This window comes from Belonocnema kinseyi, chromosome 8, assembly GCF_010883055.1.
Source record: "Belonocnema kinseyi isolate 2016_QV_RU_SX_M_011 chromosome 8, B_treatae_v1, whole genome shotgun sequence".
Taxonomy (NCBI): Eukaryota; Metazoa; Arthropoda; class Insecta; order Hymenoptera; family Cynipidae; genus Belonocnema; species Belonocnema kinseyi.
In genome coordinates, this window is record NC_046664.1 from 17,085,844 (window position 1) to 17,111,045 (window position 25,202).

Sequence of the window (25,202 nt, forward strand, 5' to 3'; positions counted from 1 at the left end):
ACAAATTTACGATATCCTATGTCCATGTCCTTACGACGTCTTTACAATATCGTAAAAATGTCTTACGATCTGACGATGTCTTTACGATATCGTAAAGACACCGTAACGACACAGACATAGGATGTCGTAAAATTGTCGTAAAGATGTCGTAACGTTGTCGTAAAGACGTCGCCAAATTTTGTGCGCACTAGGTTATTGTTGAAAGTTCGTCTTCTTTAGTATACCGCTATTTTACATGGTTAAAATGTTAACTTCATAGCTAAACATTCATTTTTTAGTTAAAGATTCTCCATTTTAAATGGAAATTTTTATATTTTCTTTAAATAATTTTTTAATCACTTTTTTTAGCTATAAATGAAACTATTCCAGTTTTAGCTGAAAACGAATCCTGTTTTGTTGACAATTCAGCTTTCGGTTGAAAATTCATAGTTTCAGTTGAAAATCCATTTATTTAAATGAACATGAAACTATTTTTTCGGTTGGAAGATAATATTTTTGGTTGAAAATTGAATTTGTTCCATTTTTATATTTTTGTTGAAAATTTAGCTTTTGTACATTAGTTTGAAGTTTAACTATTTTGTTGATTATTCAATTTTTGTTTTTCTGTTGTTTTTTTTTTTAATTCGTCATCTTTGGTAAAAAGTAAAAATCTTCTTGGTTGTAAATTCATCTACCAGATTAAAACTTCCTTTTTGTTGTGGAAAATTAATCCTTTTTTAATTGAAAATTCAATTTTTTGGCTGAAAACTCAATTAATTTTAAAACTAAACTTTTTGCTTAAATTGTTCTGTTCTTTTGTTGAAAATTGTACTTTTTAAATTAAAATGTAACTTTTTTAGTTTAAAATTTAAATACATTACACTAAAGATTCGCTTCCTTTTGTATTAAAAATGATTTTAAAAGTTTAAAGTTTAAAGTTTAAAATTCAACTAATTTGTTGAAGATTCGATTTTTTTGTTAAAAATGAATTTTTTTAAAACTGAAAATGTAACTATTTAATTTTTCCTTTATCAATTATCTTTTATAGCTGCAAATTGTCTTTTCTGGTATTAAATTTAGCTTCTTGCATGAAAACACATCTTTTCGGGTAATTTTTTTTTTTTTACTTGAAGATTTGTTATTTTACTTGGAAATTCATTGTTTTGGTTGAAAATTAAAATCTCGTACACAAAAAATTGGTTAAAAATGTTTTTATCTGAAAATGTAACTATTTAATTTGTTGTTACAAACAAATAATTTTTATTTAAAAATTTGTTTTCTTGTTTGAAAACTCAACTATTTTGCCAATTATTAGTTTTTGTTTATTTAGTCAAAATGATTTTTTTAAACTGAAAACGTAAAACTATTTCATTTTTGGTTGAAAATGAATCCCTTTTATAATGACAAAATGGAGGCTTTCAACTGTTTCGTTTGAAAAATCATCTTTTTGGTTAAAATTTTATTCAGTTAATTAAAAATTAAAATATTGTTGAAAATCTGTTATTTTTTTGTTAAAATTAAAAGTTTTTAAATTTGTTTAATTAACCCATTAATGAAAAAGGCAAAGAATTTATTATGAAATACTTTTTTTTAATTAAAAGTAAATTTTTTATTTCAAAATTTGAAAGAATTTTCTGAAGTTTTTAAGTTTTTAACAGAAAAATGAAATATTTTATCTTTTCTTTATCAATTATCTTTTTTAAATGAAATTTCTCTTCTTTGATAGAAAATTTATCTGCTTCATTTAAAACTCATCTATTTTATTAAAAATAATTTTTCTTTAGTTTAAGATTAATAATTTTCGTTAAAAATCCATTATTTTGTGAAAAAATAATTTTGTTGAAAATATTTCTTTCAACTGAAAGTATAACCATTCAATTTCTTATTAAAAGCGAATTATTTTTAGTTAAAAATTTGTCTTCTTTGGTTGAAAATTCAACTATTTTGTCACGAATTTGTTTTTGATTTTTGCTGAAAATATTGTTTTGAAACTGAAAATGTAACTATTTTATTTTTGGTAGAAACTGAATCCCTTTCATAATAATAATGAAATGTAGGCCTTTAACAGTTGGTTTAAAAATTCATCTTTTTAGTTAAAAATGCATTAAGGTAACTAAAAATTAAACTAGTTTATTGAAAATCTATGGTTTTTTGCTGAAATATATATTCTTTAATGGAACTATTTTTTTGAAAATTAACCTTTTTCCAAATTGTCTCACGTAATTTCTGAATAAATCGTAATAAATAATTATTCTAGAATTAATAAAACTAATTTTTAGAGTGAAAGGTAAATTAAATTACTTGATTTTATAGCATTTGCAAATAAATGCACTCTATGACTATTATTAATTGTAAACAACCATTTGCATATTTAATCATTTTTAAAAAGCGCGCGATTGCCAACCGATTTTATTTTTCACAAAAAGATTCTTTTATCTTGAAAAAAAACAAAGAATTTCACCAATTTCATGATATTTTATAACAGACAACTTTTTTACAGTAGAATAGTGAATAGTTAGATTTAAAATTAAAAAAGAATTAATTCAAATTTAAATTCATACAAATTAAAAACAGAAAAATATTATCTTAATCCGATTATTTCTTGCAAAAGAAATGCAGAAACAGAATGTATCGAAAGTAATTTTTAAATAAAAAAATATCCAAATTGGAAACGCCGGAAAATAATTCATTAATTTCCATGAAAATTTACCGATAGAGTATGTGTCGATAAAGAATTGCGAGCAGTCGCTCGCGATATGCCGGCGGCGCAGCAAAACATCTTTATCACTGGCTCGGGCTTGTCTCGTATTTGACAAGTTCATGTTAAGTCTAAGATCGCAGCTGTGCGAAAGGCTGCGACTCTCCCGTGTTTCTTTTTCATCTGACTTAATCATTATCCCACAGTAGTTAGGAATTTAATGGTGATTAACCAGTAGTGCAATTTATAGTATTAGTTACTTCCGGTGCGAGAACTTTAAAAAATGGCTGTCAGGGCATTTTCAAAATTCACAGGTAAGTCCAACTCGATTCCTCCACTCCGGGACGAGTTCACGATATCTTCTAATGAGGGCTATCTGTAAAATAGATCGTTGGTTACAAAGTTCATCCTCTCTTCCTGTTTATTTAAATAACTGACCTAAAAAGTCGAAATCTAACTTGAAAAACCTCTCAATTGTTACTCAAATAATTGGGTCGCTCGGCTTTGCTCTTTATTAACATTTTATTATATAAGGAAGGGCAAATCTAAATCTTGTAACTTCAATTCACTCTCTACTTTCAATTAATTTATTTTAATTTACGGCATATCCTTTAATTGTGGTTTCTAACCTTTAAAAATCAAAAAATGATCTTGTAATTAAGGTTAAACAAAATAAAATGTGTCTTTGGTTATTTGAGTTGTAAAAGTGGCTTTTGTCTATTGAACCATGACCTATGCAACTGTTTATTAATTCACTTTAATTATTGACTGTCCGTGACATCATTCGATAATGTTTAATCGAAGACCTTGATCTCGAATGATGTGCCGGGTGTGAAATTAGTCTGCTAAAAATAAAACTACCTTTCGGCTAAAATTATGTCTCTTTTCACCCCATTCTTGGTTTTTTAGAGTTAAATTTTGGTTCATATTTCTCTCTGAAAATGAATAAAATTTGAAAAGTTTTGCTTGTTCCTTGAAAGTTTGATCAGGTTTCATTTCCTTGATGCTAAATTTAGCTTATACTCTATAGGAAGATCGACGAAGAGTGCATGCATAATTTTTCTTGCTATAGTCAAGATTTATTTATTCCTAGCAATAGCTGCACTTCGTTTTTTATATTTTTCTATATTGAGATTTCTGGCATAAAATTGACAGGTCGTAAGTCAAGAAAAACCGATAAAATCAGGGATTTAGAAAAAAAATTATCCCCATAAAAATTAGGGTAAATTTAAATACTTTTTTGTGTATTGAAAGTTGTACTGCTTTGTTAAAAATTCTTTTTTTTTTTAAATCTATCTCGTTGAAAATTCGTTTCTTCTTCGTGGAAAATTCATCTTTTCTGGTTAAAAGGGCAAATGTTGGATTAAAAATTAAGCTGTTTTGGTTGAAGATTCAACTATTTTATTGAAAAATCGTGGTTTTTGGTTCATAATAAACTTTTTTTATTGAAAACTAAACTTTTTAAAAAAAACTTTTTTTCTGATAAAAATGCAACTGTTTATTAAAAATGAATTTGTTTTTGGTTGAGGATTCTACTATTTTATCAAAAATTCGTCTTTTTGGTTGAGTTCAGCTGTTTTTTTTTTTTTTTTTATTATTTAAAATTAAAATATTTTTTGCTTGAAATATCTGCTTTTACATTATTCGTTGAAAATTCATATTTTTAATTGAAAATTGAACTACTTGGTTGATTATTTGGTTTGAAATTCTCTTTTTTTAAATGAAAATTAATTTAATTAACTGAAAATTTTAATTAAATGTTTTAATTTAAAATTTATTCTTTTTGTTGAAAGTTCAGCTTCTTCGTTGAAAATATCTTTATTTCTTACTTTTAAATTAATCTTTTTTTTGTTTGTTGAAAATTCAACTATTATTTCACACATTAATTTTTGTTTTTTTTTATTAAAAATAATTTTTTTTAACTGAAAATGTAAAACTATTTCATTTTTAGTTGAAAATGAATCCCCTTTATAACAGTAAAGTGGGGACCATTAAATGTTTCTTTGAAAAATCTTCTTATTTAAAAGTTTATTCAATTAATTAAAAATTAAACTATTTTTTTTTGAAAATTTGTTCTTTTTTTTTAATGAATTTTTTCATTTTTAAATTAAAATGTAACTTTATTAAGTGAAAATTGAAGGACTTTGCTGAAAATTTTAATTTTTTAACCGAAAATTAACCTATTACATCTTTTCTTTATCAATTATCTTTTTTATCTTAAAATTGTTTTCTTTGGTAGAAAATTTATTTGTATGTTTGAAAACTCATCTTTTTTATCAAAAATTATTTTTTTTTAGTTCAAGATTCCTAATTTTAGTTGAAAATTCATTATTTTGTGAAAAAATTTCTTTTTTGTTTATAATGAAATAATTTTTTTGGTTTAAATCATTTGTTTTTTGTATTGTTTAAAATTAAAATATTTTTTTCTTAAAATATCTGCTTTTACATTATTCGTTGGAAATTAATCTTTATAATTGAAAATTGAACTTCCAAACAAAAAGATTACATTTTTCCGGTTGACAACTCAACTTTTTTCTAAAACTTCTTTTTGGTTTAAATACGAACTTTTTTCTAAAAATATTTGTTTTTATTATTTTTTTTTTTAGAAAAATGCAACTATAGGCTTAACAAATTAATCTGTTTTGGTTAAGAATGCAATTGCTTTATTAAAAAATCATTGTTTTTGGCGCAAAATAAACTTGTTTTAATTGAAAATTGAACTTTTCTCTAAAAACTTATTTTTTTTATATAAAAATGTAAAGGTTTCATTAAAAATTAATCTGTATTGGTTGACGATTTATTTATTTAATTGAAAAATCATGTTTTATGGTTGAAATTAAACTTTTTTGTTGGAAACTGTACTTTTTCAAAAACTTATTTGCAACTGATTAAAAATCAATCTGACGATTTATTAATTTAATCAATTAATTTAATTGATTAATTAATTAATTTGAAGATTTAACTGTTTTTTTTTAAATCGTTGTTTTCGGTTCAAAAGAAACTTTTTTATAAAAGCTTCTTGTTGGATAAAAATGCAATTGTTTGATTAAAAATTGAACTTTTTTCGAAAAACTTCTTTGGAGAAAAATGCAACTGTTTGATTAAAAATAAATTTGCCTTAGTTGAGGATTCAACTATTTTACTGAAAAATGGCTGTTTTTGCTTAAAATTAAAACTTTTTGGTTGAAAACTGAACTTTTTTTCTACATTTTTTTTTAATAAAAATGCAACTATTTAATTGAAAATTAATCTTTTTTGGTTGAGCATTTTAATGATTTGACAAAAATTCGTTTGAATTCTCCTTTTTTTTCATTTATAATTTAAATATTTTTTGCTTGAAGCATTTTTTTTCTGAAAATTAAACTACTTCGTTGAAGTTTAAACCGATTTGTTAAGAAATATTTGTTTTTAAGATTCATCATTTTATTTGAGATTTGAGAATTTCCAACCAAAAAGATTATTTGGTTGAAAATTCTTTTTTTTTCTTTTCTTTTTCAGGAAAATTAATGTTTTAACTGGTAATTTAACTATTCCAGTTGAAGTTTAATAATTTTAATTGAAAATTCATACTTTTGGTTGAAACTTCAACTACTTTAAAAAAAAAATTTTCTTAGTTTCAAATAAAAATTTTTTAACTGAAAATATAACTTTTCTATTTGAAGTTTGATAGAAAAATAATCTTCTTGATTGGATATTTCCTCATTTTTCGGTTAAAAATACAACTTTGATACAGAAAATCCACCCTGATAGTTCAATAATTTGCATGGAATTTTTTTTGGCTGAAAAATCTTTATTTTTTCAAACTTCGTCTGTTTGGTTGCCAAGAGTCATCATTTCAGTTGAAAATTCATTTAATTAATTGAAAATTAAACAATTTTGGTATAAGTTTTTCTATTGAAATTTAATTCTTTTAACTGAAAGTTCAACCATTCCATTTTTAGTTGAAAACCTGAACTTTTTAGCTTAAAACTCTATTATTTAGTTGACAATTTAATTATGTTGTTGAAAATTCAACTATCTTGATTAAAAATCATCTTTTTGGTTGAAAATTTAACTGTTTTGTTAAACATTTGTATTTTCATGATCGAAAATTTGTCCTTTTTGTATTGAAAGTTTAACTACATACTTGGTTCTAAGTTTGGTAGAAAATTCAATTATTTTTTTGCAAATTCGTTTTTTCTGATTGAAAAATTCATCTTTTTGGTTAGAAATTAAACTGTTTGGATGAAGCTTGAACGAGTTTGTTAGAAAATAATTGTTTTTATTGAAGATTCATCATTTTAGTTGAAAATTTATTTCCTTGGCTGAAAGTTTACATTTTTTTAAATATTATTTTGTGAGGGGGGGGGGGTAAATAAATTTTTTAAACTAAAAATGTAAATTTTTCATTTTTTGTTCAAAATGGTAGTTTTTTTACTCGAAAGAAAAGACACTTTTTTTTGTTTGTTATAACTGTAAATCTTGTGTGACTTAAAAATTTAACTTTTTTGTAGAAAATTCGTCTTTTTGAATGAAAATTGATCTTTTTCGCTTAAAAGATGAACTTTTTTTGTTAAAGTTTATTTTTTTGAAGATTAATGATTTTAGGTGAAAACTGATCTCTGGTTGAATATTTGTATTGTTTGTTTGTTGAAAATTAATTTGTTTCACTGAAAAGGTAACTTTTCTACTTTTGATTAAAAATTTATATTTTTTAGTTAAAATCTCATTTATTTGGGTGAAAATTGATCTGTTTTGGTTGAGGATTCAACTAATTTTTTAAAAATTAGTTTTTTTGTTTGAATTCAACTGTTGGTAATTTATGATTAAAATATTCTTTAGTTGAAATAACGACTATTACATTATTCGTTGAAAATGCATATTTTTTAATTGAAAATTGAACTACTTGGTTGGAGGCCGAACTCATTTGTTAAAAAATTATTTTTTAATCAAAGATTCACCATTTTAATTCATTTGTTCATCATTTAAAAAAAAATTAATTTTTTTCTGAAAATTAAACTTTCCCACCTTTGGTTGAAAATTCGTATTTCTTACACATAATGAATCTTACTAGTTGAAAATTGGATTAAAAATTTAATTGTTTTGCCAAAAATTTTACTATTTGGTTAAAATTTTTTTCTGTGTTGAAATATCAATTATTGTATGTCCGTTTTAAATTCATCTTTTTGTTTAAAAAAAATGCAATTTTCGGATTGAAAATTGAACTGTAAAAATTCTCCTTTATAGTCGAAAAATCTACTATTTTTTTTTAAATTTGAACTTTCAGATAAAAAAAATTCATCTTTTATGGTAGAAAGGTCATCTTTCTTTGGTTAAAATAAATTTTTCAATTTTAATCTGAAATTGTTTTATTTCGTTTCCAAAAGATTCTATCTTAAAAATATTGCAAAATTAAAAAGCTGGTTGTTACCAGTTTCAATAAAATTAAGTCAATAATATGTAAGTACAGTTATTCCTTTAGAGAATCTTTTCTTTTAAATAAAAGTAGATTTGTTGAGAATATTTTCCGCAGACAAATAAGCTTATCTTTTACTAAAATTCAACTATCTTTCAAAATTTAATAAGCGTCGACAATAAGAAAAAAAAACAATTGCAAAGAAACGTTGTTAACATAAATGTTTTTTGTAAGTTCAAAATATTTTTAATTAAAAATAATTTCCTAGAAAAACTATTTTTGTTTTAAATTTAATTAATAATTATGTGAATAAATTTTCCTGTTGCAGTCGGGAATCGCAGTAATCTTATACGCACCCAAATAAGATTTAACTACACAGAGACGAGAAAAAATTTGAAAATAGACACGAATACCAAAGTGATTTGCCAAGGATTTACTGGAAAGCAAGGAAGTTTTCACTGCCGACAGGCCATTGATTATGGCACGAAAATCGTTGGTGGTGTTACTCCCAGCAAAGCAGGCACTGAACATCTTGGAAAACCAGTTTTTAAAACTGTTAAAGAGGTCAGCTTAACAGAAATTTTTTTATTTAATCGATTTTTATCTTTTATTCTTTAGTTTTTCATTTCAAAGTTCAACATTTGAATAAAATAATCTCTTTTAGTTTCAATGAATTTTATAGGGTGTATTTTCAATAATAATTTATTATTAAATAAAATTTAAGAGTTTAAATTCGGAACAAATCGAAATTTAAATTCTATTTAACGTTCAATAGTCAAATTTTACTATGAAATTTCTGGAAATTACAACAAAAAGAAAGAATTCAACAACAGAATCTTGAAATTTGGAAAATTTTAATTTAAGAATTAAAATTTAACTAATTTGACTACAAAATTCTTGATAATAAAAAAAGATTAAATAAAATGATTTCAGGCATCAAATTTGAACACTTTTTTAAATGTGTTTATAAATTGAATCAAAATTAAAATTTTTCTTTAGTGTCTAACATTCAGATTCAACTACAATTTTTTTGAAAATTAACGAAAAATAAAAATTTAACCATCAAATTTGGACGACTTACTCTTAAATATGATAAATCAAAATTTTAATTATTTTTTAAGATTTAAACAATAGCATTGTCTAAAATTGATAACTGAATACTTGTTTTTTTTTTTTTAATTTTTCTGAAATAGAAAGAGCAATTTAGAAAGTTTAAGAAATCAAATTTCCAATAAATAAAAATTTAAATTCTTCTTTAACATCTAATATTCAAATTAAACTACATTATTTGAAATAAAAAAAAAAAATAATCGCAGGATCAAGTTTGGGGTGCACATTTTTAAATGTTATAGATAATAAAAATTTAAATTTTTATTCAGCTTCCAATATTTAAGTTCAATTACGAAATTATTGGAATATCTTTTTTATTTTATTTTTTTAGAATTTAAATGGAGACATATAAAAATGTGTTGTCCAAATTTGATCGTTTTAATTTTTTTTTCCAACAATTTCCTAGTTATCATGAACTATATTTATAAAATTGCGACGAAATTTAAAAATTAGTAGTCTAGAAAGCGAGTTTAAACTTTTTCAACTTTAAGCTGTAACATGCAAGTGTACGCTTTAATCGTATTGACCTTTGTGAACTTCGAGTTTGATAGATTGATGAAAAAATATGTAGCTCATCATCTTTTTACACATTTCAACCATTTTTAAAAATTCTAATTACGGTGGCTTTTAAATAATAATTTTAAAAACCATATTTCCAGTGTGTCAACCCAACCTGGAATTGCCGGGAAATTTTTCTTGAAGTCAAGGAATTTTTTCGAAGGCGTACTTAATTTTTTGTTTTATTTGCAATATTAAATTGAATAACAATGATTCTGTATTTGTAAAAGTAGCTCTTTATTACTTTATTGAAATATTTTGTTTAAAATTTGTTCGTTTTGTTTGTTTTAAATACATTTTTCTGAATGAAAATTCAACTAATCTGTTTTTGGTTAAAAATTGAACGATTTTAGTTGAAAATTCGATCTTTACGGTTGAATTCAATTGATTTTTTTTTAAATTTAAATATTCTTGGATTGGAATATGAACTGATACATTTTTTGTTCCGAATTAGTATTTTTTAATGAAGATTTAATTACTTAGTTGAGAGTTACTCTTCAGTCAAAAATGAATTTTTTGTTTTTAAAGATTCTTCATTTTAATTGGAAATTCATCTCTTTGTTTGAAAAATGAGCTGTTTTGTTGAAAATTTGTTTTTTCGTTTGCTAAAAATTAATTTTTTCTCTGAAAATGTAACTATTCCAGTTGCAACTTTAACTATTTACTTAAAAATTTTGTTCTTTTTTGATAAAAAATTATCACCTGGATAGGAAATTAATTTCTTTGTGAGGAAATTTAATAATTCTATTCAAAGACTCATCATTTTAGTTGAAAGTTAATATTTTTTGTTTTCGACTTTAACTATAGCAGTTAAAGATTCATTATTTTAATTGAAAATTCACCACTTTGATTGAAAATTACATCATTTTAGTTAAAAAATCATCTCTTTGGTTAAACATTAATTTTTGAGTGAAAAAAACTATTCAATTTTCTTGTTGAAAATTCATCTTTGGTTAAAATTCAATTATTCCAGTTAATGATTTATAATTTCAGATTAAAATTCATCTTTTTTGTTTAAGAACAACCATTCTATTTTTTATATTATGGGTTTTACTAGATAAAATTTATCAAATAATTCGTTTGAAAATTAATTTTTTTGCTTAAAAATGTAATTATTGCAATTAAATATGGATTTTTTTAGTAATTAATTAATCTCCTCTGGTTAAAAATAAAACTACTTGGATACAAGTCAATTTAAATTTGCTTTAGAAATAAATCTGTTCTTTTTTTGTGTGTAAAAATAATTTTTTTAACTGAAAATTTAACTATTCCATTGGTGGCTGAAAACTGATCTTTCTTAGTTCAAAATTGAGCAATTAAAAAAAACGGATTTTTTTTAGTTGAACATTCATATCTTTGATTAAAAATTAATGTTAATGCGCAGAATTCATAAAAATAAAAACAAGAATCCAACGACCAAATTGGGACAACCACCATAAAATGTTCCTATTGTAATTTAATAAAAAAAGATAACAAATTTCCTAAAAAAAAAAATTTTTAATCTTTTATTGGAAAGAAAAATGAAAAGACAGCCAATCACATCCCCTTCTTTTTCTTTTTTATTTCTTTCCTTCTTTTTATTTTTATTATTATCAAATCACGACAAAAAAAACATTTTTTTAAAAATAATCATCAATATTTCGGCACTCATACATCACCCTTATTAAAGCAAACAAATTTGTACATAAAAAATAAAAATAATAAAAACGAAATAATTTGAGAGCAGGTACGAACAGCAACGAAACCACTGCTCAAATTATTATTTTTTTATTTTATTAAAAAATTTTGGTTTGCCTTGATAAGGGTGCTGTATGAGTGCCGAAACCTTGGTGATTATTTTTTTACATTTGTTTGCCTTCTCATTTTTCTTTCCTCTCTTTTTGTCCAAAAAAATAATTTTTTTAGGAAATTTTTTTATCTTTTTTTAAATTACACCTTACCAAGGCAAAAAATTTTTTTATTAAAAAAAAAAAACAAAAATAATTTGAGCAGGTAGGAATAGCAACGAAAACAGTGGTTTCGTTGCTGTTCCTACCTGCTCAAATTATTATTTTCTATTTAAAACTTTTTTTTGCCTTGATAAGGGTGCTGTAGAAGTGCAGAAACCGTGGTGATTATTTTTTTTTACATTTGATTGCCTTCTCATTTTTTTATTTTTTGTCCAGGAAAATAATTTTTTCTTATGGGAAAGTTTTGATCTTTCTTTAAATTACATCTTGCCAAGGCAAGAAAAAAGTTTAATAAAATAAAAAAATAAATAAAAATTTGAGCAGGTAGGAATAGCAACGAAAGTAGTGGTTTCGTTGCTGTTCCTACCTGCTCATATTATTATTTTTTATTTAAAACTTTTTTGTCTTGATATAGGTGCTGTATGAGTGCCGAAACATTGATGATTATTTTTCCAAATATTTTTTTGTCGTGATTCGATAATAATAAAAATAAAAAAGGGAAGAAAGGGGATTTGGTTAGTTGCCTTCGTGTTTTTCTTTCCATTTTTTTCTTTTTTGTCTAAAAAAATAAATTTTTTTCTTTTTTTTTAGAAAATCTTTTATTTTTTTTTTTAATTACAATAGGAACATTTTGTGGTGGTTGTCCAAATTTGGTCATAATTTGATTTTGATCTAATTTAAATTTCTTAAATTTTAATTTTGAGAATTAATGTAGTTTTTTTAATCGTCTTTTTGGTAGAAAATTAATCTTTTTAGTTGAAAATTCCAATATTTGGTTAAAAATTCATCTACCTTTTTGAAAATTCAAATGTCTATTTGAAAAGTTAGGAATTTGAAGCAGATAAATAGAATTTAATACAGCAACAATATTATTTAACTAAATATGCACTGCATTTTAAGTATAAGTAGATAAAATAAAAATTTGTTTCAATTATTATTCAAATAATAAATAAATATCAACAATAAAATAAGTACTTTAGAGACAAATTCAAAAAATGGTTAATTCTGTTTTTAGTATTATTTAATTATTTAATTAATCTATCGTGCTAAAATATTTAATAATATCTTTTCATATTAATAAAATTCCTATAAACTGAAAAAAAACCATTATTTATAATAAATTCGACAAAAATTATATCTGCAAAAAATTTGAGATACCTGAAAATAACCTGTAATTGTTTGGGAATTTATTTTCCAGGATTTGAGTAGATACCCGGATTTTAAAAGTCTAGGATAACTTTTTAAGCTTTTTTCTTTAGTTATTTTTTTTTATATTTAATCTCTTGTATATTTAAGTATTTATCTTTGCATAAGTGAATAAAATTTTCTATAAAATGTTCTGGCTTCGATTTATCAGACGGAAATAAAAATTTTAATTATTGTATTTCTATATCTCGGCCAAAAAATATGCCAAATATAAAATTCTCAATTCGCATGGAATAATTTTAATGGGAATATTTTTGTTTAAATAGGCAAAAGAAGCAACGGGAGCTACAGCTTCTGTAATTTATGTTCCTCCACCATTTGCAGCATCAGCAATAATGGAGGCATTGGATGCGGAAATGCCTCTGATTGTTTGTATTACGGAAGGTATTCCACAGCACGATATGGTCAAAGTAAAAAGACGATTACTCGAGCAAAACAAGTCCCGTCTTATTGGACCTAATTGTCCCGGAATCATTGCTCCTGAGCAGGTACAATTATTTTCTTGAATAATTTTAGCAGGAATTTGGAAAAAGTGGAATTTTCAAAAAAAATTATTATATTAAATAAAATTAAATGAAAAATAGGTCAAAGGTTAAGAAGTAATTTGTTGAAAATTCAATTATTTGATTGCAAATTTATGTATTTTGGTGAAAATTCATCCTTCCATTTTTTTTTCTTGAAAATTCTTATTTTTCCGGTTAATTCAACTATTATTGATTTAATATTTAGATATTTTTGGTTTCAAAATTGAATTTTTAGGTTGAATATTAAACTATTTTGTGAAGAATTTATCTCTTTGATGAAAAATGTAAATGTTTTTTAAAAACTTGTGTATTTTCTTGAAAATTTATCTTATTTAGTTGAAAATTCAAGTGTTTGGTTTAAACTTTATGTATTTTCTGGTTAAAGATTTATAATTTTAATTGAAAATTTAACTGACATGTGAAAAATTAATTTTTTGGTAAATTAAAATTTTAAATATGCACTTTTTGTTTAAAAATTATGCCTTTTAGGTGAAACTTTACGTATTTTGTTTAAAATTTGTCCTTTTTCGTAAAAAATTAATCTCTGTTTGAAAATGCATCTTTTTCTTGAAAATTCAACAGTTTTGTTGACATTTTTTCTCTTGAAAATTCGTCTTTTTTTGGTTGAATGCAACTATTATTGATTTAATATTTAAATATTTTTGGTTTCAAAATTGAATTTTTAGGTTGAATATTAAACTATTTTGTGAAGAATTTATCTCTTTGATGAAAAATGTAAATGTTTTTTAAAAACTTGTGTATTTTCTTGAAAATTTATCTTATTTAGTTGAAAATTCCAGTGTTTTGTAAAAAATTAATTTTTGTAAATTAAAAATTTAAATATGCACTTTTTGGTTGAAATTTTTTTTTGCTTTTTAGTTGAAGTTTTTTATTATTTTGTTGAAAATGCATCTTTGTTCTTGAAAATTCAACAGTTTAATTAACATTTTTTCTCTCTCTCTCTCTCTTGTCATTCAGTCTTTTTTGGTTGAATTCAATTATTATTAATTTAATATTAAAATATTTTTGGTTTCAAAATTGATTTTTTAGGTTGAATACTGAACTGTTTTATGAAAAATTTATCTCTTTGATTAAAAATATAAATTTTTTTAAAAACTTGCGCATTTTTTGAAAATTTATGTTATTTAGTTAAAAATTTATGTATTTTTTTTTTTATTAAAGATTCATAATTTTCATTGAAAATTTGTCTACTTTTTTGAAAAGTTCTCCTTTTCAGTTGAAATTTCATGTATTTTGTTGAAAATTTGCCATTTTTGGTTAAAAGAAAATAAATCTTTCTTTGAAATTGCATCTTTTTTCTGGGAAATTTAACATTTTCGTTCACATTTTTATTCCCTTTTGAGAATTAAACTTTTTGGTTGAATTTAAGTCTTATTAATTTAATATTAAAATCTTTTTTGGTCCAAAACTCAATTCTTAGGTTAAATATTGAATTATTTTGTTAAAAACTTATCTCTTTGATTGAAAATGTAACTATTTTTTTTTGAAAACTGATGTATTTTTTGAAAATTTTACTTATTTAGTTGAAAATTCAAGTGCTTGGTTTAAACTTGATGTATTTTTCTGGTTAAAGATTTATAATTTCAATTGAAAATTCATCTGTAGTTGAAAATTTAACTGATTTGTGAAAAATTAATTTTTTGGTAAACTAAAAATTTAAATATGCACTTTTTGGTAAAAAGTTTATGCCTTTTAGTTGAAACTTTACGTATTTTGTTTAAAATTTGTACTTTTTGGTAAAAAATTAATCTCTGTTTGAAAATGCATATTTTTCTTGAAAATTCAACAGTTTCGTTGACATTTTTGAACTATTTTTTCAAAAACTTATCTCTTTTGTTGAAAATGTAACTATTTTTTGAAAATTTATCTTATTTAGTTGAAAATTCAACTTTTTGCTTGAAAATGTATGTTTTTTAGTTGAAATTTCATCTATTTATTTGAAGATTCATGTATTTTTTTGATTAAAGATTCATAATTTTAATTGAAAATTTGTCTCTTGGGTTGAAAATTTAATTGTTTTTAAAAAAATCAATTTTTGTTAAGTATATATTGAACTATGCAATTTTTGGTTGAAAATGTATACTTTTTAGTTGAAATTTTATGTATTTAGTTGAAAATTCGCCATTTTTTGTAAAAAAAATAAATCTTTCTTTGAAAATGCTTTTTTTTCTTGAAAATTGAACATTTTAGTTGACATTTTTATTCTTTCTTGAGAATTATTTCTAAAAATTAATTTTTATAACTAAGAATTTTACTATTCAATTATAGTTTAAAAACTTATGTTTTTTATTAGGTCTTTTTTCGAAAAAAAAAATAATCTCTTTGGCTGAAAATGCATTATTTTTGCATGAAAATTGAACAGTTTCATTGATATTTCTTTTTTCTCTTGATTGATAAATTTTTCAAAATTAAAATTCATATTTTTTTACTTAAAGAGGCATTTCTTATGGGTTGAAACTGAACTATTTTATTAAAAATTCATTTCTTTTTTTTTAAATTTAATTATTTTGTTCAAATTCGCTTTTTTGGTAGAAAATTAATCTCTTTGGTTGAAAATTCATATATTTTGTGGAAAAATCGTGTTTTCTACTGAAAAAAAAAAAAAATTTTCATCTTTGAAAAGCCACATTTTTGCATGAAACTTAAACAGTTCCGTTAAGATTTTTTTTCTTTTGACTTAAAAAATTAGTCTTATTTGAAAATTTGCATTTTTTTGGTTAAATGCAGGTATTTTGTATATAAAATAATATTTTTCTGTTAGAAAGGCATTCCTCAGGTAGAAAATTGAACTATTTTGTAAACAAATAATCTTAATTTTTTAACTGGAAGTTTAGCTATTATATTTTTCTTGAAAAATGATGTATTTCATTAAAAATTCAACAATTTCGTTGACATTTTTTTTTTTCTTGAAAATTGATCTTTTTTGGTTGAATTTAAATTTTATTAATTTAATATAAGAATCTTTTTTGGTTAAAAATTCAATTATCAGGTTGAATATTGAACTATTTTGTTTTCTTGAAATTTTGCGTTTCTGGTACAAAATTTACCTTATTTTGTTGGAAATTCAAATGTTTGATTGAAAATTCATGTATTTTGTTGGATAAAGATTCATATTTTTAATCGAAAATTTACTTCTGTTTAAAAATTCATTTTTTGTTTGAAAATATATCTTTTTAGTTAAATTTCATGTTTTTTAGTTAAAAATTCTTCCTTTTCCGAAAAAATTAATCTCTGGCCGAAAATGCTTCTCTTTTCTGGAAAAATCCACAGTTTCGTTGACATTTCTTATCTCTCTTGACTATAAATTTGTCTTAATTGAAAATTCGTCCATTGATACTTTTTTGGTTCTCCTAAATAACAAATTTTTTTAGTTGAAAATTCGTATTTTTTTGTTGGGTGCGACTATTTTTTATTAAAAATTAAAATATTTTTATGTTAGAAAGGCATTTTTGGTTGGAAATTAATTTTTCAATTTAAAATTTAACTATTTTATTTTTTGTTGAAAATGTATCTTATTTAGTGGCAAATTTCACTTCTTTTTCTGGTTGGAAATTTATTTATTTATTTGTAATAAATGTGACTATTTTGTTGAAAATTAGTGTTTTTTTTTGTTTGAAATTAATTTTTTAACTGAAAATTTAACTATTCTGTTTTTGTTTAGAAATTTATCTTTATTAGTTGATTTGAAAATTCGTCTTTTTTATGGAATTCAACTGATTTTGATTAAAAATGTTCATCTTTTTTGTTTTAAAATTAATTTCATAGGTTGAAAATTGAATTATTTTGTTGAAAATTCCTTCCTTTGATTGATAATGTAACTAGTTATTTTAAAATTCGTGTTTGGTTAAAAATGTAAATATCTTGTTGTGAAAATTCCTTTTTTTCGTTGAACATTCATATATTTTTTTTTTGTTGAAAATTTTTATATTTCATTAAAATTTTAACTTAATTTTCTAAAAAGCCTACAATTACATTTTGGGTTCAGAATTTAACTCTTTTGATTAAAAATTCTACTATTTGGTGAAAAAAAAAATTATTTTGTTAAGAATTAATATTTTTTCTTCAAAAATTTACTTGTTTCGTTAAACACTCGTCTTTTGAAGAGAAAATATGTCCTTTTGTATTGAAATGTAATCTTTTTTTTTTTATTGAAAATTCATCTTTTATGGTTTAAACTTAATTCTTTCTAATTGAAAAGTCTAATATTGAATTTTTGGATCAGAAGTTATCTCTTTTGGTTACATATTAAATTATTTTGTTGAAAATCCAACTATTTTCTTTAAAAAATCATCTTTTCTGGTCGAAAATTCCATTCTTTGGTTGAAAATTCAAATATTTAGTTGAAAATAAAACTGTTTTGGGGTAAACTTTAATCTTTTTCGTTTGAAAATTCGATCATTTGGTTGAATATTCATCTTCGTAGGTTAGAAATTCAACTATTGGATTACAAATTAAATTTTGTTGTTGAAAATTCTTATTTTCGGGTTTAAACGTCGAATTTTGTTTTAAAAAATCGACTTTTAATTAGAAAACACAACTCTTCTACAGAAAATTATCTTTTTATTTTGAAGTTAATCTTCTTTTTAAAAAATTTTTTTCTTTTCGTTTAAAAATGTAAGTATTGCAGTTAGATATTTATAATTTTGGTTGAAAATTCATCTTTTAGGTTGAAAATCAAATTACTTGGTTGAAAGTTATACTCTTTTTTTGAATTTTTTTTTTTTTTTTGAAAATTCATCATTTTAATTAAAATGTCATTTCGTTCGTTGGAATGAGAATTATTTGATTGAAGACTTATTTTTTCTTTGAATGAAAAAGAAATTTTTAGCCGAAAATTTAACTATTTCGTTGAAAATTGGTTTCTTTTTTTGATGAAAATTAGTTTGCTTTTTTTTTTGTTTGAAAGTGAAAATGAAAATGATTCCATTTGAATATTCCACAATATTAGTTAAAAATTCGTCTCTTTTGCTGAATATTTATTTCGTGCCTAAAAATTTAATTTTTCTATTTTTTGGTTGGAAAATTAAATTTTTTAGTTGAAAATTCGTCTTTTTGATAAAAATTAATCTTCTTAGTCGAAAGTGAATATTTTTGGTTAAAAATTCCATTGTTCTAATTAGAGATTCAGAATTTCAGTGAAAAATGCATCTTTCTAGTTTAAATTCAAATAATCCAGTTAAATATTTACAATTTTATTTAAAATTTCATCACTTTGGAAATTGTAACTATTTTTTTTAATTTAATTTTTAAAAAACCTTTAATTGCAAATTTAACTTATTCTAATTTAAAAAATCAACTATTTCGTTAAAAATTAATATATTTTGTAGAAAAATTATATTGTTTGATAAAAAATTGATCTACATGTTAAAAAATTCATCCTTTTGGTTGAAAATTCATCTTTTTTATTTATAATTTAACTATTTCAGTTGAAGATTCATAATTTTATTTGAAAGTTCATCACTTTGGTTAAAAATTAAACACTTTTGTTGAAAATCTGTTTTTTTTTGTTGTTGTTGAAAATTAAGTTTTTTACTGAAAAATTCATATTTTTTAGTAAACAATTTAAGTATTTGTTTCAAAAAAATTAAAAAACTCGATCAGGAAAAATCGGGAAATGGCCGGGAATTTATCATTGAATTAAATTTATTTGTATGTTAAAAATATTTTTAATTACAGTGCAAAATTGGAATTATGCCAGGGCATATCCATCAAAGGGGGAAAATTGGAATTGTCTCCAGGTCAGGAACGCTGACTTACGAGGCAGTGAACCAAACAACACTCGTAAGTATCAATATTAAAAACATTTTCAAATTTTAAAATTATTAGTAGAAATTTTGATTTTTTTAAATTTAATTTTTTTAAAACCCACAGTCGAGGATTTGATCGCTTTTGAAATTTATATTCTTGAAATTTAAAAAAATATTTTTGTCTATTTATTTAATCAAATAACGAACGTAATTAATCGCATAATTATAGCAAAAAAAAAAAAATTTTTTTAGGTTGGCACACGAAAGAAGAAAAAATTATTTATTTCAGGATCATAATTTAAAAATCGTTTAATCTTAAACGAAATTGGTTATTTTTTAATGTTTATATTCAGTATTTGTTTTTAAGACTCGTAAATTTTTGCAGAACTAAATTTGAAAATTTTTAATGTTTAACTGTATTCAATTTAACATTGCTTAATTGAACAGTGGTAATATTTTCCATTTTATATTAAATTATTGAGCATTTGAAAAAAAAAAGTTAATTAAAAAATTTAAAAATTTTAAAAGTTAAAAATTCAATAGTTCCATTTTCAGGGTGGCGACTTAACCGGAAAAAGAGTTGGAACACGTAATTTTATAAAATAAATATTGTTTTTATTTTAGAACAGGGGGTATCCGTAAAGAAATATATTTTCACTTGAAACAGGACATTTTTTAAATAATTATCATTCGGATACAAAAGAAATATTTTTGAATTATAATAGAAAATTTTGTTACATTGTGCGTTGTAAATTTATTTTTTTTTTAGTTAAAAGCTCGAATACTTGGTTACAAGTTTTGCTAAAACTTAATTTTTTTGGTTGAAGATTCGTCATTCTATTTTTCGTTAAAAATTTGTTTGAAAATTGATATTTTTTATTTAAAAATTAAACTTTTTTCATTTGAAAAATTATGTATTTTGTAGAAAATTCGTATTTTTTAAAGAAAATTGATCTTTTTGTTATAAAATTAAATTATTCTAGTTGATATTCTGTCTAGTTTTAGTTGAAAATTAATCTTTTCTAGTTTAAAATTCAACAATTTGAATAAAAATTTGTCTTTTTTAATTTAATATTCAACTATTTCGTTGTAAACTCACGTATTTTGTTTAAAAATCGATTTTTTTTTGTATAAAAATTTCGGTTGGAAATAAAATTACTTGTTTTAAATTTGAACTCTAGTTCAAACTTAATTTCATTTGTTGAAAATTTACTATTTTAATGAAATATTCATTTGTCTGGTTGATATATGAGCTATTTGATTGAAAACTTGATTTTTTTATTGAAAAAGATATTGTTTTCCGAAAAATTAACTATTTTGCTGATTTTTTTTTTAACTGAAAATTGAATTATTATTTTCTGATGAAAAATGTAATTATTTGATTTTTGGTTGAAAAATGATCTTTTTTAGTTGAAAATTTGGCGATTTTAGTTTTGGCATTTGTTTGAAAATGTAACTATTTTTTTCAATGTTAGTTTTTTGTTGTTGTTTAAAGTTATTTTTTCTGGAGAGTAATTTTTTCAACTGAAAATTAAACGATTCCAGTAGAAAATTTAAATACTTTGCTGAAAATTAATTTTTTATTCGTAGCTAATAATTATATTTTTAACATAAAATTTAAATATTCTGTTTTTCGTAGAATTTTTGGTTCAAAATTGATATTTTTTATTTCTAAATTAAACAATTTTTTTGAATATTTATATTTTTTGTGGAAAATTCGTGTTTTTTGTAGAAAATTAATCTTTATGTTCGCAAATTCTTCTTTTTGGTATAAAATCCAACTTTTTTTAGTTACAAATTGACCTTTTTTTAGTTCTAAATTCAATAATTTGGATGACAATTTTTCTTTTTAAAATTCAACTATTTCATTGCAAATCATTAATTTAATTAAAAATTCACATCTCTGATTGAAATATTAGCTATTTGATTGAAAAATTGTTTTTTCTTTTGTTGAAAATGATATTTTTTGCCAAAAAATTAACTATTTAGTTGAAAATTGGTTTGTTTTTTGGTTAAATTTTGTGTTTTGAAACTAAAAATGTAACTATTATTCCAGTTGAATATTCTTTCATTTTAGTTGAACATTCATTTTTTGACTACAAATTTAATTACTTAATTTTTGGTTGAAAAATGATCTTTTTAGTTGAAAATTCAATTATTCTAGTTAAAAATTCATCACTTTAGTTCAAAAAACATCTTTCGGGTTTCAAATTAAACAATTTCATTTAAAGATTAAAAATTTTAGTTGAAAATTCCTCAATTTGTTTGAAAATGTCACTATTTTTTTAATGTTAGTTTTTTTTAAAGTTATTTTTTGTGGAAATTAATTTTTCCGATTGAAATTTTAACTGTTCCATTATTCAAACAATTCAAACAATTGGTTAAAAATTCATTTATTTTGTTAAAAATCGTATTTTTCGATAAAAAGTTTATATTCTTGATTAGAAATTTATGTTTTTGTTCAAAAATCCGTCTATTGTATTGAAAATTCATTTGTTTTTGGAGAAATTTCCTCTTTTTTGGTTAAAAATAAAAAATCTCTATTTTTCCTTGAAAATTCGATTGAAAATTGATATTTTTATTTCAAAATTAAATTTTTGTTTTTTGAAAATTTATATATTTTGTGGAAAATTCGTCTTTTTATTTCAAACTCAACTAATACATTTAAAGATTTACAATTTCCTTTGAAAATTCATCAATATGTTTGAAAATGTAACTATTCCTTTTAAAGTAAGTTTTTGTTGTTGTTGAAAGTTATTTTTTGTGGAAATTAATTTTTTCAACTGAAAATTAAACTATTACAGTAAAAAATTTAACAACTTTGCTGAAAATTTATTTTTTATTTTTAGCTAAGAATTAGAGTTTTAACAGAAAATTTAAATATTCTCTTATTCGTTAAAAATTTATTTGAAAATTTATCAAAATTAAACTATTTTTTTGTATATTTATATATTTGGTGGAAAATTCGTCTTTTTGTAGAAAATTAATCTTTATGGTTGCGAATTCATCTTTTGGTATAAAATTAAACTATTCCAGTTGAAGACTCATCGTTTTAGTTAAAAGTTAATTTGTTTCGTAGAAAATTAATTTCTTTAATTTCAAATTTAACTGTTCCATTTTTAGTTAAAAATTTATCTTTTTTTAGTTCTAAATTGAACAATTTGGATGAAAATGGGTGTTTTTAAAATGAAAATTTAAATATTTTTATAATAATCCAGGTATTTTTTCAAGAATAAATTTTTTTTGTAGAAAGTTATCTTTTTCTTTGCAAGTTGTATTGTTTAAAAATTCCGTTTTTCGGTTGGAAATAAAATTGCTAGGTTGAAATTTAAACTCTTTTGTTCAAAATTAATTATATTGGTTGAAGATTCACTCTTTTAATTAAAAATTAATTTCTCTGGTTAATATTTTAGCTATTTGATTGAAAACTTGTTTTTTATTTGATTGAAAAGGATATTTTTTTGCCGAAAAATTAACTATTCAGTTGAAAATTTGTTTATTTTTTGGTTAAATTTTTTCTTTTGAAACTAAAAGTGTAACTATTATTCCAGTTGATTATTTTTTTATTTTAGTTGAAAGTTCATATAATTGGTTGAACATTCATTTTTTTACTACAAATTTAATTAATTAATTTTTGGTTGAAAAATGATCTTTTTAGTTGAAAATTAAATTTCGGGTTTCAAATTAAACAATTTCATTTAAAGATTGAAAATTTTAGTTGGAAATTCCTCAATTTGTTTGAAAATGGAACTATTTTTTTAATGTTAGTTTTTTAAAGTTATTTTTTGTGGAAAGTAATTTTTCCAATTGAAAATTTAACTATTCTATTAGGAAATTCAACTAGTCTATTTTTCGTTGAAAATTGGGTTGAAAATTGATATTTTTTATTTCAAAATTAAACTGTTTCTTTGAAAATTTATATATTTTGTGGAAAATTTCTCTTTTTTTGTCAGATTAATAGGTTTAACAAAAAATTTAACTATTCAATTTTTGGTTGAAAATTCTTTTGTTTTTGTATGAAAATTCAAACAATTAGTTAAAAATTCATTTATTTTGTTGAAAATTCGTATTTTTCGATAAAAAGTTTATATTCTTGATTAAAAATTTATGTTTTTGTTTAAAAATTGATGGTTTTGTTTAAAAATTCATGTTTTTGTATTGAAAAATCATTTCTTTTTGTTGAAATTTCCTCTTGTTTGGTTAAAAATCCAACCGTTTGGTTAAAAATAAAAAATCTCTATTTTTCATTGAAAATTTGGTTGAAAATTGATATTTTTTCTTTCAAAATTAAACTATTTTTTTTTAATTTATATATTTTGTTGAAAATTCGTCTTTTTTGGTAGAAAATTCATCTTTTTGGTATAGAATTTAACTATTCCAGTTAAAGATTCATCATTTTAGTTAAATGCTAATCTGTTTGGTAAAAAATTAATTTCTTCAAATGAAAAAATTAACTTCGATTTTTATTTTAAAATTAATCTTTTCTAGTACAAAATTCAACAATCTAGATGAAAATTTTTCTTTTTAAAATGAAAATTCAACTATTTCGTTGCAAATCCAGGTATTTTTTAAAGAATCGATTTTTTTGTAGAAAATTATATTTTTCTTTGCAAGTTGATCTTCTTGTCTCAAAATTCCCCCTTTCGGTTGGAAATAAAGTTAGTTGGTTGAAATTTAAACTCTTTTGTTAAAAATTAATTTTATTGGTTAAAGATTCACTATTTTAATTAAAAATTTATTTCTCTTTTTGAAATATGAGCTATTTGATTCGAAAGGATATTATTGCACAATTTTATTTGAAAATTCATATCATTGGTTGAACATTAATTTTTTGACTAAAAATTAAATTATTTAATCTTTGGTTGAAAAAATGATCTTTTTTAGTTGAAAATTCGTAGATTTTGTTAGAAATTAATCTTCTTAATCGAAAATTCATCTTTCGGTCAAAAAAAATTCAATTATTCTAGTTAAAGGTGGAAAATTTATCAATTTGTTTGAAAATGTAACTATTTTTTTTTTATGTTAGTTTTTTTTTAACGTTATTTTTGTGGAAAGTAATTATTTCAGCTGAGAATTTAACTGATGCCAATTAAATATTCCATATTTTTAGTTTGAAAATTCATCAGTTTGGTTGAACATTAATTTTTTAAGTTAAAATTTAATTATTTAAGTTTTGCTTCACAATTTACCTTTTCTGGTGGAAAATAATTTTTCTCTTTATTGAAAATTCAACTATTTTAGTTGAGGATTGATAGTTTTATTAGAAATTTCAGCAGTTAGGTTGAAAATTGTTTTTTTTTGTGTCGAAAATCCTTTTTTTTTGTATTAAAAATTAATTTTTTCAACTAAAAGTTTAAAAATTTATGTTTTTTAGTTTGTTGTGTTACAGAATGTTTAGAATAAATGTCACGAATTAAAATAAATCACCATTTTTGCGAACCAGGAAATTACTGGGCATTGAAAAAAAAAATTTATTATTAAGCTGGTCAGCCTCTTTTTTTGGTATGAATGTCTTTTTTGAATTTTTACAGTGTGGCCTTGGACAAACTTTGTGCGTAGGAATTGGCGGTGATCCCTTCAACGGCACCGACTTTATCGACTGTCTAGAAGTATTTTTAAGTGATCCTGCCTGCAGTGGAATCATTATGATCGGTGAAATCGGAGGCAGCGCCGAGGAAAAAGCCGCCGAATACCTGATCGAGAACAATTCGGTGAGTTCATATTTTTTATTTATTTATTACTTATTTATTAATCTCGGATTCTAAGATCCATGATATTATGGTGAAAACTGAAGCACTGAAGAATTACATTCAAATTTAATATTTCGTAGGTCCTTTCTTTCAGTTAATTCCCTGACGAATCCAAAATTCTCCTTGAATTAAACAAAAAATTAATTAAAAATTATTTTTTATTGTTTTAAGGGCATGTGACACAGCTAAATACCTATATTACCGACCTCACTTTTTCGGTTCACTGAATGTTTTTTTGAACCTAAGAACTTTTTTTGTAAATAAA

The 25,202-nt window shown here is 22.5% G+C and overlaps 1 protein-coding gene across 1 annotated transcript in view; it reads left to right on the top strand.

Moving 5' to 3' along the window:
- Window positions 1-2,864: 2,864 nt before the first annotated feature.
- The window catches only part of LOC117178133 (succinate--CoA ligase [ADP/GDP-forming] subunit alpha, mitochondrial), a 40,438-nt gene continuing 18,100 nt past the window's right edge, over window positions 2,865-25,202 (top strand). Inside the window, exons 1-5 of the mRNA XM_033369389.1 lie at window positions 2,865-2,991; window positions 8,401-8,636; window positions 13,162-13,383; window positions 19,117-19,221; window positions 24,719-24,898. Of these exons, the coding sequence (XP_033225280.1) occupies window positions 2,961-2,991; window positions 8,401-8,636; window positions 13,162-13,383; window positions 19,117-19,221; window positions 24,719-24,898 (774 nt within the window). The 5' untranslated portion in view covers window positions 2,865-2,960. The remainder of the gene's footprint in view (window positions 2,992-8,400; window positions 8,637-13,161; window positions 13,384-19,116; window positions 19,222-24,718; window positions 24,899-25,202) is intronic.